The sequence below is a fragment of the Mercenaria mercenaria genome, chromosome 5, assembly GCF_021730395.1.
Source record: "Mercenaria mercenaria strain notata chromosome 5, MADL_Memer_1, whole genome shotgun sequence".
In the NCBI taxonomy this organism is placed as follows: Eukaryota; Metazoa; Mollusca; class Bivalvia; order Venerida; family Veneridae; genus Mercenaria; species Mercenaria mercenaria.
In genome coordinates, this window is record NC_069365.1 from 17,038,794 (window position 1) to 17,055,024 (window position 16,231).

Genomic DNA, 16,231 nt, shown 5'->3' on the forward strand with positions numbered 1-16,231 from the left:
GCAACATCGGACTGAATATAAATAATTTATGTATTAGATCAACATGTCATATTTCATTATAGGTCCATATAGGTCCCTGTCTGTTTTAAACTGAAACTTCTTTTAAAAGAACACTCGAAGATCGAACCTCAGAATAAACATACTGCGCTGTCCATGCAATCAATCAAAGTGCTTAATAGTAAGTTTATTTATTTTGTTGGGTTTAATGTCCCACCGACACAATTAGAGGTCATACGTATGGCGGGCGACTTTCAAGCTTTGATGGTGGAGGAAGACCCCAGATGCCCCTCCTTGCATTATTTCATCAAGAGCGGGCACCTCTATAGAACCACAGGCCTTTGTTAAGCCAGCTGGATTGCTTCCTCACATGAAGAATTGAACGTCCCGAGAGAGGTTCGAACCAACATCGATAAGGGACAATTGATTTGAAGTCAGTGACCATGACCACTCGGCCACGGAGGTCCCCTTAATAGTAATGTATACATAAAGGTTGTTTCTTTTTATTCAAAAGATGAATCAACGGGTAAGATATATTCTACAGCGAGGAAGGACATTTTCCTCACTGTGAACTGATCTGTTCCCTTGGTAACATTCACCTAAAGAGGGTTTAATAGCACACAGGTTAATGAACGAAGCATTATTCCTTTGTTGTCATTTAGTTAAAATATATGTATCTACCTTTTGTTTAACATCATTATATGCTAATTTCAAATTACATCGTATTAAAGAAAGGGATTTCTTTACAGTAGTATCAGCATACTTGTTTTCATTAATACCAACATATGACTTGGAATCCAACAAAATATGACACATGTTTTGAAAGGCAGTACATGAACACACAGAAGTATATATTTTGAATGAAAGTTTTTTAAACAATCCACCTGCTCATTCTGTAGTATTACTGTATTACAAGGTTAGCTTTTCGTACAACATAATCGAGAACAACTGGCTTTTCATATTTTTAGAAGTCTGATGATGTTAACCCACGATGCCTGGTAAGCTCATATAATTTTGGTATCATTTGAAAGTGTATTGCATACTGAAAAAAGAAAATATAAATTACATGACAAAAATATGTTATTTTTTTTTTCACTTTACAGTCTTCAATGATACTTCAACTGAAATCCAGTCATTAAAGTTTCGCAGACAAAAAACATGACTGTAATGATTACTAGATATAAATATTTTTCCTTGAAAATTGGCATACGCACATAGAATTATATTCTTAATGAAAACTTCAAATTTTGATTTGATTTTGCTTGTTACTTGTGTTTTCCGCGCATATAGAATCGGGCGGAATCAACATCAATATCAGTTTTTCTTTTCAAAACCATACTAAATATGAATATTTCTTCTTGAAAATTGCCATACACACGTAGAATTATATTCTCAATAAAAGCTTCAAAGGATTTTTAAAAATATTCATTACTTTAAATTTTTGATTTGATTTTCACTTATTTTAAACAAATTTGATTCCCGGACGCTATTCAGTCAGACCCCTTTCAAATGATAGGGTCACCAGGCATCAAAATTTTACCTATTTGTGTACCTTAAGCTTTCCAAACGAGTCTGATATTTATTGCGTTTATTAATTGTGGATGTAAAGATATATCAGATCTGGACAAACTATAGTCGGTTAAAAAGCGCCTGCCGCTTATGTTGTACTGTTTTTCTGCTTAGCTTAACTGCCGGACTGAGGGTATATTTAGGCGTTATAAACCTTAGTATTTGTGTTTCGCACGAGCTACGTTATCACCGTGTAATAACTTCCGTTGACAGCAAAACAGGATTTCATGATTTTTTTCAGGTTTTTTTCTGTAAATTTGCTTAAGACTTTTAAAAGTAAGCTACTGGATAAACGTTCAAATACGGTAAATTAAATATGAACTTTTGAATTCTTTATGTGTTCAAATTCGTTACTTGATACGCATATTTATATAAGTTGATTAGTAGTCGGATGTAAATATTTGGATGTTAAAGTAAAGACGGTATCACCTGGAAATTTCTATTAAGTAGTCGCAATGTACGTACTGTCTTTGAAAGTTTATGACATTACATTATTTCATTGACTTAATAACAAGTAAATTTACAAATATTACAAAAGACTAAAGAATTAGCAGTGGCTAGGATTATGGTACAGTAAATTATCCTAGCCTCCGATTCTAGTATTACAAAAGTTCCATATTTCTAGAGAACCCTATGAGGATAGGCTAGGATTACGGAAGTATTTAAGATGCATAAAATATATGTAAGGACATGCATATTAAAATGATGTGTTAACTTACTCATAAATTTCACTTGAAATAGCAATTTTTCTTTTCATCTTTTTTATTTATTTTTAATTTCTTTCTTTCTTTTTTTTTTTTTTTAGTCTTTTCAACATTCAACAACGGTTTGCAGCACTCACTTCAGGTATATAAACAGAGTAACAACTGTTAAAAAACTGTAGTCAAATGTTTAAAAAAAAGTTATAAAAAGGCCCGGATGTAGTTGAACAATTCGGTAAACATTAAACATTAAAACATCGCTAATTTCATTAAGAAGGTTTTAACTTTTATCATTCAATATCATTCATCAGCAGCGCATAAAATTTATTAATAATTGTCCACCTGTAACTGAACGCTCATGTATAATACCAACAATGATATTTCCGTGCACCACCATTAATATAACGTTTTAAGATTATAACCCAAAATGCCAGATCAGTAACATGAAAAAATACGGCAGGCTTGAAAAGTTGCTATTTGAAGTGAAATAAGTAAGTTTACAACATCAATTATGCATGTCTTAATTTTATTTTAGCTGAAAACCTTGAGCTCTTACTGCCACAAACCTCTATATAATGAGGGCACTTCTGACTGCTACACCACTCCTCCACAGGAAACCAAAATAATAAAAATTATTTTATATATCTCTAAATTCATATTTATTAGTCCCCTACTGTTTGAAAACCAGTTTCGGGGACTATAGGAATGCACTTTTCTGTCCGTCATTCTGTCTGTCCGCAGTTTCTTGTCCGGCCATAACTCTGTCATGAATTCATGAAGGGATTTTAATATTACCTGGCACAAATGTTCCCCATGATGAGACAACGTGTCGTGCGCAAGACCCGGACTCATGGCTCAAAGATCAAGGTCACAATTGGAGGTCAAAGGTCAACAGGGCTTTTTTCCTGTCCGGTCCATAACTCTGCCATCCATGCAGGGATTTTATTATTCCTTGGCACAAATATACCTCATAATAAGACGATATGTCATGCACAACTTTCAGACCCCTAGCTCAAAGGTCAAGGTCACACGTGGCAGTCAAATGTTAACATGGCATGAACAGGGTCTGTTTTGTGTCCGGTCCATAACTCTGTCATTTATTAAGGGATTTTAATGTTACTTGGCACAAATATTCCCCATGATGAGACGACGTGTCGTGTGCAAAACCCGGACCCCTAGCTCAAAAATCAAGGTGAAAATTTGAGGTCAAAGGTCAACATGTTTTTTTTCCTGTCCGGTCAATAACTCTGTCATCCATCAAGGGACTACAATATTACTTGACATAAATGTTCCCCATGATGAGATGACGTGTCATGCGCAACATGCAGAACCCTAGCTTAAAGGTCAAGGTCACACTTGGAGATCAAAGGTCAATAGGAATTTTTTCTTGTCCGGTCTATAACTTTGTCATGCAAAACAGGATTTAAATATCAGTTGACACAAATATTCCCCTGGATGAGACAACATGTCATGCGCAGAACCCGGGCCCTTAGCTGAAAGGTCAAGATCACACTTGTAAGTCAAAGGTGCTTTTTTCCTGTCCAGTCTGTAACTCAACAATCCTTAAAGGGATTTTAATATTACTTGGCACAAATCGCAGGCTTAGCACAAAACGGTTGTAACTCCTTCTTTATTTCATATAAGTTACAACTGTTTTGCGCTAAGCCCGCGAAATGTTCACCACCATGAGACAGAGCAGAACCAAGTCTAAGGTCAAGGTCACACTTGGAGACCAAAGGTCAGATCCAAGAATGACTTTGTCCGACTAGTCGGCGCACGCTCAATTTTCCCACTACAAAAAGTAACAGCTTCATTATAAATTCATGTAACATACCCGGGTAAGTTACATGAATTTAAAAGGAAGCCACTTCTTTTTGTAGTGGGAAAATTGAGCGTGCATTAACTAGCACTGACTGCCTTCCATTATTTAAAAAATACTCCAGTAATATGACAGATATTTAATTTTAAACTCTACAGTCCTGAGGGTATACAATGAATAACATGCGTCTGGGGACTCCCAAGCTGCAATAAACACGCGTATACCGGGACCAATTATGCGTACAGGGACGCCAATTTCGGCGTTTCCGAGAACCCTGAATAACATCAGATAAAATAATTATTTGATGCGCTGCTTATTTTCAAAATAATAAAAATAGTTCGCGATTTTCTGGGACAACCCTCGCATGTTCATCATAAAGTGCTGAGAAGACTCCAGAAATGATTAACTTTTACATTGCCATGGACTGAATTTTTTTTAAACAATACAATGAAACACTCAACGTAGCTCAAACACCAAGGTTCACTACAATTCATATGGTCAAATGATGAAACAGTAAAGTGCCAGATTTGGTTCAGTTCAGCTTATTTGAAAAGGAAAATGATTTTAATTAAAGTCACTGAAAATAAGATCATGTTATTATTGCAGATTGAAGGTGATTTCTCTCGCTAGTGACAATGACTAGTCAACGAGATGCATTCAGTTACCGGAGCGTGTCTCCGGCAATGTCACCCCAGCTATCTCCACAGACATCTCCACCATCTTCACCATTCTTTTCAAAGACAGAAGACCATACAAGGCATGAACGTAGATTATCAGCGAATGCTAAAAGACAGAAATATTTGAGACGGCTGTTGAAATTTAAACAGATGGACTTTGAATATGCATTTTGGCAAATGATTTACTTGTTTGTAGCACCACAAAAAGTGTAAGAACTTTCTATTTATGATTCAGAGTACAAAGTATTTGCTTGTCTTCAACCATAACATTAAATTTTACATGTATATAGCATAATTGTATCATGATATATGTTATAGCGTTGTGCTATATTCTGTCTGCAGCAATAATGATATCAAACGGGTAGTCCATGGCTGAGCGTTTAATATTGCTGACTTCGAATCACTTACTCGTCTCTGATGTGGGTTCATAACTTCACATGTGGTGGAATTCTTATATGAGGAAGCCATCCAGCTGCCTTACAGAAGATCAGTGGTTCTGCCTAGATGCCCGTCTGTGCCTAATTAAATGCCCAGAGAGGCACTTAGGATCTTCCTCCACCATCAAAAGCTGGAAAAGTCGCAGTATGACCTACTTTGTGTCAGTTTGAGTCTTAACCAAACAAAAATATTGATAAAAAAAGTTTGTTCTACATAGGAACTTTATTGAAGACGCTTTAAGTCTCATTGTCAGTCATGCATCGTTCCATATTCCATACTTGAACTTGCAGAGAAACATGCATGTTAGAAAACAGTTCACTGTTAAAAAATTGAAACATAATTTTGAATAACTGAAAAGGAAATTAGGAATTGAACCTATTTAAGATATTCTTAATTGGGCTGAAACAAGAAAAATAGGTTCATAAACTGCTTTTATAATCTGTATTAAACACCAATGAAACACAAATTATCTATGATTATTGTTATTAATATGTGAAATCTGCTCTATATTTTTCAGATACAGAAATTTTCAGTACAGAAAAAGTAAGTAAAGAATTATTGTTACAATGCAGTATCTGTCTGTGTGACTTATATAAACATTTTTCCTACACGTTCATTTGCTAAAAGTACAAGTTATTAGCATTGTAACAGTATAAAAACTTCAATAATTGCGTATCCTAAACCAATTCAAGATACATATTGTTTGATCAAGATTTAGAAAACATTTTTGTTTTTGTTTCAGACACAAAAGACCAGTGGGCAAGAGACGACCCAGCTTTTCTCGTCTTACTGAGTTTCTGGTTGATAAGTATGTTAATTTCTCTTAAAATACTGCTCTATGTTTATAATTGAAGGACATTTTCACATTTTGTCACATTTTCTCTTGAGGATCATGAGAGGACTTTTTTTTCAAAATAATTTTTACCAGGTAAACTTTAAAGGATAAAAACTTCAATCTTAAAAACCTGTCCTATCAAAAGTAAATTCTAACAAGAAATACTGAGGTGCATATGGCTTTGCCCAGTCAGCACAACTTGCAATATCTGTGTTATATCTGTGTTATATCACTCTTGTGTGTCAAACTTCTAATCCAATATCAGAGGCAAATGTTGTAATCTGTGTATTCTAGTCATGTTTTAAGAAATATAACATGTGTTTTTAAAAAAATATTACCAGTATACACTAAACTAAATGGCTTGATGGTCAGTAAGCAAAAATATTGCCTGAGGTCCAAAGATTGATAGTCAGTAGTCTTGACTATTTACTGGTAAAAGTGGTAAATCATTCAGTTAAGTGTTTTATTACATGAAATATTAATATTTATTTTCAAAAGTTTTACTTAATAGCCCAGTTAACCTTTGTTGAATATAGATGGGAGCTAGGTCAGACTGTGGCTAGATGTTTTATGTAAGGAGTGGACTTGTGCCAGATATGAATTGGTCTTATTTATAATTGATAAACAACATGACTATAAAATGTTCTTATTGTTTCCAGTTTCCTCTGTTGGGTTTGCTGTGGTGCTTGGATTACATTTTCTGGGATTTCTCAAGTTCATAGTGTGGGTTGTATTTGTGGATTGTATAGGTGTGGGATTACTAATTGCTACATTGTTCTGGTAAGAACAAACATACTTTTCTGTAAATATGTTTTACTTTCGCTGCCTTTTGCCCCACAAGTAAGTGATAGCTTACAAAGGAGGTGAGTGAATTATTGGGGTTACTAGGTTCTCGACATCATTAATAAATTAACTGAGCAATACGATCAGATCCACAGCTTGTAGTCAAAAGTTAAAATTTTAAGCTAGTATTGGTTTACTTTTACACATATTTCAAGTTGGTATTGTATTAACAGTTGCATAAATTTAGGTTTTTTACATCTTTTACATCATTTTGAACTGGACAGGTTGTTCATTAAGGAACACAAAGAAGACTGTTAAAAGTAGGACTGTCTTGTACTGAACATTTTTAATCAATACATTATGAACAAATATTGATAAAACATTGATTTTCAACCTACTTGTATGTATATAACAATCTTCATTCTATTGACATGTAAATGCATATATACAGATGGATTTTGTTATCATTTTAGGTTTATAACAAACAGATATATGGTGATATCTCCGCCGAGGGGTCAGGAGATTCCAAAGGGTCAGGATGTAGAGTGGGGCTATGCGTTTGATGTACATCTCAATGCTTTCTTCCCACTTCTCATGATACTGCATCTCTTTCAGCTGGCTTTTCTGCACTGTAAGTAACCATGATATCTTTTTTTTGCAGATTTAATTTTACAGCAATTACAAAACTGTTTCATTCATATCAGTGGTCTTTTTTTGTCTTAACAGTAGCTTCAGACAAAAAATCTGTAATAGTTTGAGTTGTCATTTTTAGCTCATCTGATTTTTTGGGGAAAAAAAGATGAGTTATTGTCATCACTTGATCGGCATTGGCATCAGCGTTGCCCGATTAAGTTTTATGTTTAGGTCAGCTTTTCTCCTAAACTATCAAAGCTATTGCTTTAAAACTTGCAACACTTGTTCAACATCAATAGCTGACACTGTACAGCAAGAAACTTAACTCCATCCTGCTCTTTGCAAGAATTATGGCCCCTTTTAGACTTAGAAAATATCAGATTTCTTGGTTAAGTTTTATGTTTAGGTCAACTTTTCTCCTAAACTATCAAAGCTATTGCTTTGAAACTTTCAACACTTGTTCACCATCAAAAGCTGACTTTGTACAGCAAGAAACATAATTCCATCCTGCCTTTTGCAAGAATTATGGCTTAGAAAATCAGATTTCTTTGTTAAGTTTTGTGTTTAGGTCAACTTTTCTCCTTAACGGTCAAAACTATTGCTTTAAAACTTGTAACACTTGTTCACCATTAAAAGCTGACTCTGTACAGGAAGAAACATAACTCCATCCAGCTTTTTACAAGAATTATGGCCCCTTTTGGACTTAGAAAATATCAGATTTCTTGGTTAAGTTTTGCGTTTAGGTCAACTTTTCTCCTTAACGGTCAAAGCTATTGCTTTAAAACTTGGAGCAGTTATTCGCCATTAAAAGCTGACTCTGCACAGCAAGTACCATAACTCTACATTTCTTTTTGCAAGAATTATGGCCCCTTATGGACTTAGAAAATCATGGGTAGGACAATATTTCTATTATACAGAGACAAAAAAAATCAGATGAGCATCTGCACCTGCAAGGCAGTGCTCTTGTTTCACTTAATTGTAACATTACTATGACAGCCCTTGTGAGAATTTTCATTATCGAATTTTATGTAACAAATCTTTAGTCAAAAAACTTCTTGACTGATGTGACAACATAATTTTAATTCTGCTTTCTTTTTCAACCATTTAAAGATTATAATGTATTTTGTAAAAACAACAGGTAAATGAGTTGAACATGTAACTGATGTGCTATGTTATATTTCTTACAGCTGTGATAAATCAAGACTGGTTCATTGGTCGTTTCTTTGGTAACACTCTCTGGTTGGTGGCCATTTGTTACTATATATACATAACATTTCTTGGATACAGTGGTAAGTATAAGTGTTTTTAATTGTTTTATCATGCATGCTGTACACATTTCTGGATTTTTTATGCTCCCCAAAGGGGGAGCATATAGTTGCCACTTTGTCCATCCGTCTGTCAGACTTTTGTCCCGAGTATAACTTGAAAAGTATTAATGGCATTTGATTGAAACATCACTTAATCATAGAGGCCATTGAGACAAAGTGCATTATCAAAGAACTACCTTACCTAGTTTTTGAATTATCTCCCTTTATTATACAAAATATAAAAATTAAAAGTATTAATGGCATTTCATTGAAACTGCACAGTGTCAAAGAACCATAACTCTACCTTACCTAGTTTTTTCAATTATCTCCCTTTATTCGATTTTCTTCTTTTTATCATCATTTTTGTTTTTTCTTTTTTTTTTTTTTTTTTTTTTTTTTTTAGTACGTTATTCCCCATATTGGGACAAGCACATGCATCAGGGAGCATCATTTGGTTTTACCAATTCCTTGTTATTAAGTAATATTAATGATAGCTTAGCATGGATTTCTTTAACAAACATACAAACATTTTTGTGTGTTTTAGCACACCATATTCCGAAATGACGGTAAAAAATTTTGAACACAACATTGATGATGCAAGTGAACTCGCAGCCAAATTTTCAGGGATGTGAATTTTTCTATCTAATTTAGTTCAAAAGTATTTTTTCACATTTTCCATTTGATTATCATAAATGTTTGCCAGAATGTTTGTCTTTCTGAAATACAGGATAAGTTTAAAATTGGATTTCCAAAAGTCAAAAACTAGGTCACTAGGTCAAATCATGGAGCAAGACCTGTCTAATCAGAGCATGCTTGACTATTAGAAGCCTTGCCGTCTAACACTAGCTTTCATACAAAAGCTTTAGCAAAATTTTTCTGTGTTGAAAAAGGAACATAAATTTGGTAAATTGTTAGCCAGAGCTATGAAAATTGCTACGTGAAACAAAATTTGACCATCTTTTCCATCATCTTACCAAGGATTGAATGCTGGGCAGAAACCCTGATACAGTCATTTTGCCTAGTTAATATATGTGACCAGGGCTTAAGCTAGGGAGCGACTTGAGCGAAATAGTCACTTTGTAGCTCCCTACTTCGCTCTAATCTAACATCAAAGCGAAATTCAAGTCGCCCGATTTTTTTATCCACACACCTCCAGTTATCCGCTATCGGCCTGTTGACACTTGACTGGAATACAAGAAAGCATAATTTAAGCTCCGCCTACTTCAGATTACGGAGAAGTGCAAATGTGACACTTGTTTTGTAAATTGACCGTTGATAAACAAAGCAGTAGGGATTTATATTACATAAGCTTACACATTCATTAGTAGTTATACCCGAAAGGGACGTCAAGCAGTATACATACATACATACATCATTTCCGATCTTTAGAAAGTATCTTACCGTGCATGGCTCGAGTAATTTCCTTAAATCCACTTAATTTTACCCAAACTGTAGAAAAATAATATTATCACTGACACTTTCTATGAATAAAATAATGTAACTGAAATTTACGCAAATTTTTGACACCTGCCACCAGAAACTGGGTTAAACCTGTTTGACAACTGTTTCTTTTAATGTGTGCCGACACCAGCATATCAACGAGACACCAGCAGATCAAAGAAGACCTGTATTCTGTGTGATGTCATAGTGATGTCACTGCTATTGACATGTATTTAATTCATACACTTGTTGACTTTGAATTGGGAGCTTGATTTATTTTTTGCTGATATACCATATACCAATCTTAGCTGAGGGAGAAGTGACTTCTCCCTAAAATCTTAGCCTAGCTTAAGCCCTGAATGTTGATAGTACTTCCTCAACAATCATTTTGAAATACGGGTAAACAGATTGAAACTTGTGTAAATTAAAGCAGCAAGCAAGTTTGTTTTATGAAGAAAATAACCATATTCCATGATTATTGTTTATTTTAGTGTTGTTTTTTTCTCAGCAGACACCATATTTTCAGTATCTATATATTTACAAATATTTATTTTCTATTTCAGCATTGCCATTTTTAAAGAACACACGAGCATTGTTGTTTCCTGTGACAGGAGTGATAATTGTTTATGTACTGTCTTTGATTCTAAACTGGAACTTCAGTTGGCATATGTGTACGTTCTACAGATTTCGTGTATTCTAGCAGTGTGTACAGCGACCACACGGATCCAAGATACATAATAGAGATTGTGAAAAATGTAGATATGTACAGAATGTGTTTTTGTAATTAAAATATTTTGGGATCACAATGTCTGTTGCAGATTTGTTTTTATATAAGTTGAATGAATCTGTTATATGCTTTTATGAAATTTTCAGCTGGAGTAGTAATAAGTAAAGTATTTAACTCTGTCTTTTAAAGACAAAGCAATGTATTTTGACATTAATAGCTTCTTAAGCATATATATATCTGGTTTATGAGGTTTTCAGTGGGCAGTTAAGCCTAATTTATGACTAAATTTAACAAACAGCCATGAAAGACAATGAATAATAACTGCAGTAATTAAATAACTATTACTGTATACTGAAGTGAGCAGAAGAGTCCAGATGTAACTAGGGCTTGCCCAGTTGGTAGAGCATGGGACTATAAACTAGGTCATAGGTTTTATTTCCTGGGCAAGTTGAATGTTCTCCATGCTAATTTAAAAGAAGAGAAAATATCTTTGATTTGTTGGGTAAATACTTGCCCAGACTAAGTCAGGATTGCTACAGAATCAGGAAACCCTAGTTAGGTTAAACTGTTTACTGACTCAGATATTGTTGAAAACCATAGTTTAACCAATATCATAAAAAAACTAAAAATGTACCTACATGAATGTGATACCTACTGAAAGTAGATAGAATTTTTGTGTACTAAATGAAGGGACATAACTGATGGTTAACAGCAAAGAATACCTCGGAGAGTGCATACATGGTCTGTGTAATGTTTAGGTGTTCTGTGTAACACTTTCCTAATTTATATATATCTTGTAAATACTACACTTGTACAAAGGGGTGAATAAGGACTGGGAGGGGCTTTTAGACATCAGATCTGCTAGCATATTTTATAATGTCTGTAGTAGTTTTCCTCTATGGAAAACATTCTTGAGACTATCATCTTTTTTTCAATTAAAACTACTTTTCTAGACTTCTTAATATCGCTTTATTTTTATGTGCCTGTTTCGGAAAAATGGACATATTATGTAATGGTGCATGCATCTGTCTGTTCGTCCGTCATATTTTGTGTCCGAAACATAATTACTATTCAAAATATTGACTGAACTTTACATATAGGTAGGCAGCAATGAGACGATTTACAGAGAGCATGAACTAAGTTGATAGGTCAAAAGTCATTGTCACAAATGGAGCTCAAAGATACATATTTCCCAAATATTTTGTGCCTGGAGCGTAACTTAATAACTATTCAAGGTATTGACTTTAAACTTGGTATATAAGTTGGGATATTGAGGGATGCAACAATCCCCATTACTTGCCTAACACCCTCCACTAACACAGCTGTCTTGATCTTTAGCACCCTTGGTTGGACCTCGCTTAAGTTTGCTGTTACAGTAATGGTTACACATTTTTGGGCCATGGCAACAATTTTTTTTTAAAAAAGCTTTTAAGATATCTGGTCCACAAATAAGCAAGTTCTATATAACAGTGCTATTAAAATATATCAGATATTGATGCCATGTAAGCTCATATAATTTTGGTGTTATTTGAAAGAGAATTGTCTACTGAAAAAGAAAATATAAATTACATGACAAAAATATTTTATAGAATTAGTTCTTTTACTTTGTAGTTTTCAATGATACTTCAACAGAAATCCAGTTATTACAGATCTATCATTTCACAGTCAATAACATGGCTGAAAAAAGGTCAAGTGACTTAGGGCCTCTTGTATTAATATATTGTTACCTCTATATCCAATGAAACATTTATGATCAAGAATTTTCACAGGAAGCATACAGTTGTGTAAATGCTTCAGCCGTCTGTAGTGTAAGCGTATACCTCTTATCATGTTATACTCGTGTTCAGAACATCAAAGTATATTTGGTAGTACATATAGATACGCACCTGGTTTTTTTTTTTTAATCAAGATGTTTGTGTGGTTTATCAACTGATAACGTGGGAGCGTACTGTTCAGGAGCAGTAATTTAACCAGGACATGGTTCGAGTGGTTGAATATCAGATAATAAATCACAACAAAGCCATCATTATTTTCATTCTTACATGATCATAAATCTTAGAGTACTATGATATAGAAATATGCAGAGTAGATGATCTATATTCATTGTTAGGTAATGAACTTGATGTTATGAACTTTTATCTTCATGTAAGAATGATTAATGGTTTAACTTGTTTTAACATATGTCTTGAAGATTTGTGGCAAGGAATTATGTAATTTTTATAGGTAGATACACTTTGTTTTTGCCATGTTTACAAGATTTATATCAATTTATAACTTCCGTTGAACAAAATCAATTTCTTTATTTTTTAGCTACAGACACTATGTCATAGGTTGTTACATCCATACATATTTTCATGATAATTTGAATTTAAACCTTGTGAATGTATTCATCATGACTGGTTTATAAATATTTTTCCAGCCAAAAAGAATGTGTTTGTTCAGTAAAGCTTGGCCGTTTCTTATATAAACTTAGCTTTTTGTTTGACATTTTGTGAGATATTGAAAGCTGCATTTTTATGTATTTTTGGAACACATAAGATTAATCCTTAGCCTGCTAAATTTCTATAATAGACTGGTCCATCATTCAGTTTGGGCAATACCATTTATTATTCGAAGGGGTGTTAACTGAAAATTTACTGACTGAATAGCGAACAGTGCAGACCATGATCAGACTGCACGGATGTGCAGGCTGATCTTGGTCTGCACTGGTCGCAAAGGCAGAATTACTGCCGCCAGCAGGCAAAGGGTTAATTGGGTCACTAATAAAATACAAATAGTAGAGTATTTTAACAAATAATCCCTGTGAGTAGTGCTACATTTATCCATGTTGATTGGACACATTTATTAGAATTTAATTGATACAGGGTTATGCAATAAAAGTACAGTATAAGTTTTGTAAACATCTGACTTGCTTGAATAACACAGTACTTTTATCCCTGAAGGGTTTATAGACCAGTAAATTGAATGGTATTTGAAAACAAAAGCAGACTTTGTGGGGTAGCTAAAATTACTGTACTTCTGACACATTTATTTCCATTGGGCAGTCTTTGTTTTGTCTTTACTTTATGTTATATTCTTATTCTGTTTTGAGTGTGTTTGAATTCATGCATATATGCAGAAAGTTACTTCCAGATTTTTGAAAACAGATGTATCAAAATTGGTATTTATGTAAGACAGTGTAAACATTATATACAGGAAAGAAAGTTAGCCTTCTCCTAATAAGGTAAAGGAAAGGTTCTCTTTTTTATAGAAAATCTGACAAAATAGCTGCTATTCCTCAGTAGTAGAATGTTTGGAAATTCTGTGATATACAGAGAGAATTACAATGTCTGTTGTCTCCCTTTGGATTTTCTTATTTGCAAAAATTCAGTGAATTAGAGTAGTAATAATTAAGCAAGATTCAGCAATACTGATGAAACCAATTCAAAATGATGAACAAACAACTCACTTTCATGAAAAGCAAATATAATGTTTTTGCAGAATGATGCAAAAATGGCTAGAAAATTCCATTTAGTATCCAAATGTCCATATTTCGCTTGCTATGTGTTAATTTATGGGAGGTTTACTTTATTACATTTTATTTTTCTAATGACTGCAGATGGATATTTTATCTTGTGATCAAAGTAGACTTTTCTAATGAATGAAGGAGTTACCATTTTCCAAAGATATGCTAAATGAATATGTGCATTTTGTGTTGAAAAAAAAAATGAAATAACCAAAACTGCAAGTTTGGTGTTTTGAATGCCGGCCATGGATATGAAGGTTAAAATAACTTGTTTCTGAAGCAGTTTTGTTAAACTGTGTACAGGTTCCGAGGTCAGGAAAAAATTAATTTGAAACAATTGTTTATTTGAATCCTTTATATGTTAGATATTTGAAAGAATTATGTACATGTGTATTATATATTTATGAACGAATCATGTTGAAACTGAATTAAACGTGTCATTTTACTGCAAAATGAAAGTTGTTTATCGTTTTCTTCCATACCTATGCTTGACGTCTGTTCTACATGTTTTCATACTTTTGCTGACGTCTTGATATATGACACACGTCACATGATAGTAATGGAAGACATATCTCAAATACATAATGTAGGTCTTTCTCATACTTTAAGATAAAATGACATTTATACATCATTGTAACGTAAAATGGAAGGAATTTAGCTGTATTAATACTGTTTTATATTTTCCCATGATAAATTATGTAGAAGTTGCTAGTTTAAGTCCCTACTAGTGGAACACCGGAGAAGGCTGTAGGAACGCCCTCCGTCTGTCCATCCGTCCACAAATTTGGATCCTGTGAAAACTCAAGAAGTACTCCAGCTAGGTTCATAAAACTTTGAAGGTCAAGTTAAAATTGTTTCTGCTTCATAACTTTAAATGCATTGATGGATTATCTTAGTGCTACACTTAAACGTTCCCTATGATAAGACAATGTTTCAATGCATGAGATATGCTTGTCGGTTAAAGGTCAAGGTCACTGTTCAAGGTCAAGTAAAAATTTGTTTTTGCTCCATTACTTTTAATTGCATGGGTGTTGGTCAAAGGTCAAGGTCAAGTAATATTTGCCATTACTTTTAATTGCATTGAAAGATTATTTTAGTACTACACAGAAATGTTCCCCATGATTGTGCGGGGCATATGGCCCATGGTTGTTGGTCAAGGTCACTATTGAAGGTCAAGTAAAATTGTTTTTTCACAGGTAGGGGACTTCTGTTTTGCCTTTGCAATACTCGGTCACTTGTTAAACATTTCATACTGCAGTGTTCATCTGGAGATATGCCTGGTAAAGGGCCTTAATCCTGTCTTGATACTTGCCATACGTGCACTACACTGTTTTTGCATTATTCTACATTCCTAGAAGCAAATATATACTTCCTGGTTCGATGGTAGTTGAAAGAGTGTGTCCCGTTTTAAAAAACATAAAAGATAATCTCATGACGTTTTAAGCTTCACTTCGAGAATATTTACTATGGTATTATTGTTAACAGCAGAGAAGAGAATAACTTCCTTTGCAAGTTCTTAATTGATAAATATTAAAACGTACAAGGTCAAAAATAAAGATGCTTTTCAGATGAGCAACTTAGGCCCATTTAGGCCTCTTTGTTTTCCTTAATTCGTTGTAACAATGCTCTGTACATATTCCTGAGAAAATTAAGAATTATTTTTTCAATTCAATAAATTTCATGTGCTGGCAATCAACAACAATGAAGGTCTCCCTATCACATAAGTATGAGATTATTTGCATAAGTTTAAACAATTTTTTCTCATCAAGTGCTAAATGGATCTTCATCAAATTTGTCCTG

The 16,231-nt window shown here is 33.8% G+C and overlaps 1 protein-coding gene across 4 annotated transcripts; it reads left to right on the forward strand.

Annotated features, from left to right (window-relative positions):
* Positions 1–1,744: 1,744 nt before the first annotated feature.
* LOC123556571 (protein unc-50 homolog A-like) lies at positions 1,745–14,889 on the forward strand. Of its 4 annotated transcripts, none has more exons than XM_045347393.2 (8): positions 1,745–1,871; positions 4,693–4,972; positions 5,719–5,744; positions 5,944–6,009; positions 6,696–6,816; positions 7,293–7,450; positions 8,640–8,741; positions 10,763–14,889. In XM_045347393.2, the coding sequence occupies exons 2-8, from the start codon at positions 4,722–4,724 to the stop codon at positions 10,897–10,899; spliced, it is 861 nt and encodes a 286-aa protein (XP_045203328.1). In that variant the 5' UTR covers positions 1,745–1,871; positions 4,693–4,721; the 3' UTR covers positions 10,900–14,889. The 4 variants fall into 4 exon arrangements, with proteins under 4 accessions (XP_045203328.1, XP_045203329.1, XP_053398777.1 ...); XM_045347394.2 differs by having other exon boundaries at positions 1,754–1,807; XM_053542802.1 differs by having other exon boundaries at positions 1,783–1,842.
* Positions 14,890–16,231: the final 1,342 nt, after the last annotated feature.

Excerpts from the sequence above, each read along its gene's own strand:
- LOC123556571 (XM_045347393.2), top strand. The coding sequence starts at position 4,722 with ATGACTAGTCAACGAGATGCATTCAGTTACCGGAGCGTGTCTCCGGCA. Across the intron at positions 6,010-6,695 it reads ACTGAGTTTCTGGTTGATAA|TTTCCTCTGTTGGGTTTGCT; the intron begins GTATGTTAATTT and ends TATTGTTTCCAG. Across the intron at positions 7,451-8,639 it reads TCAGCTGGCTTTTCTGCACT|CTGTGATAAATCAAGACTGG; the intron begins GTAAGTAACCAT and ends TATTTCTTACAG.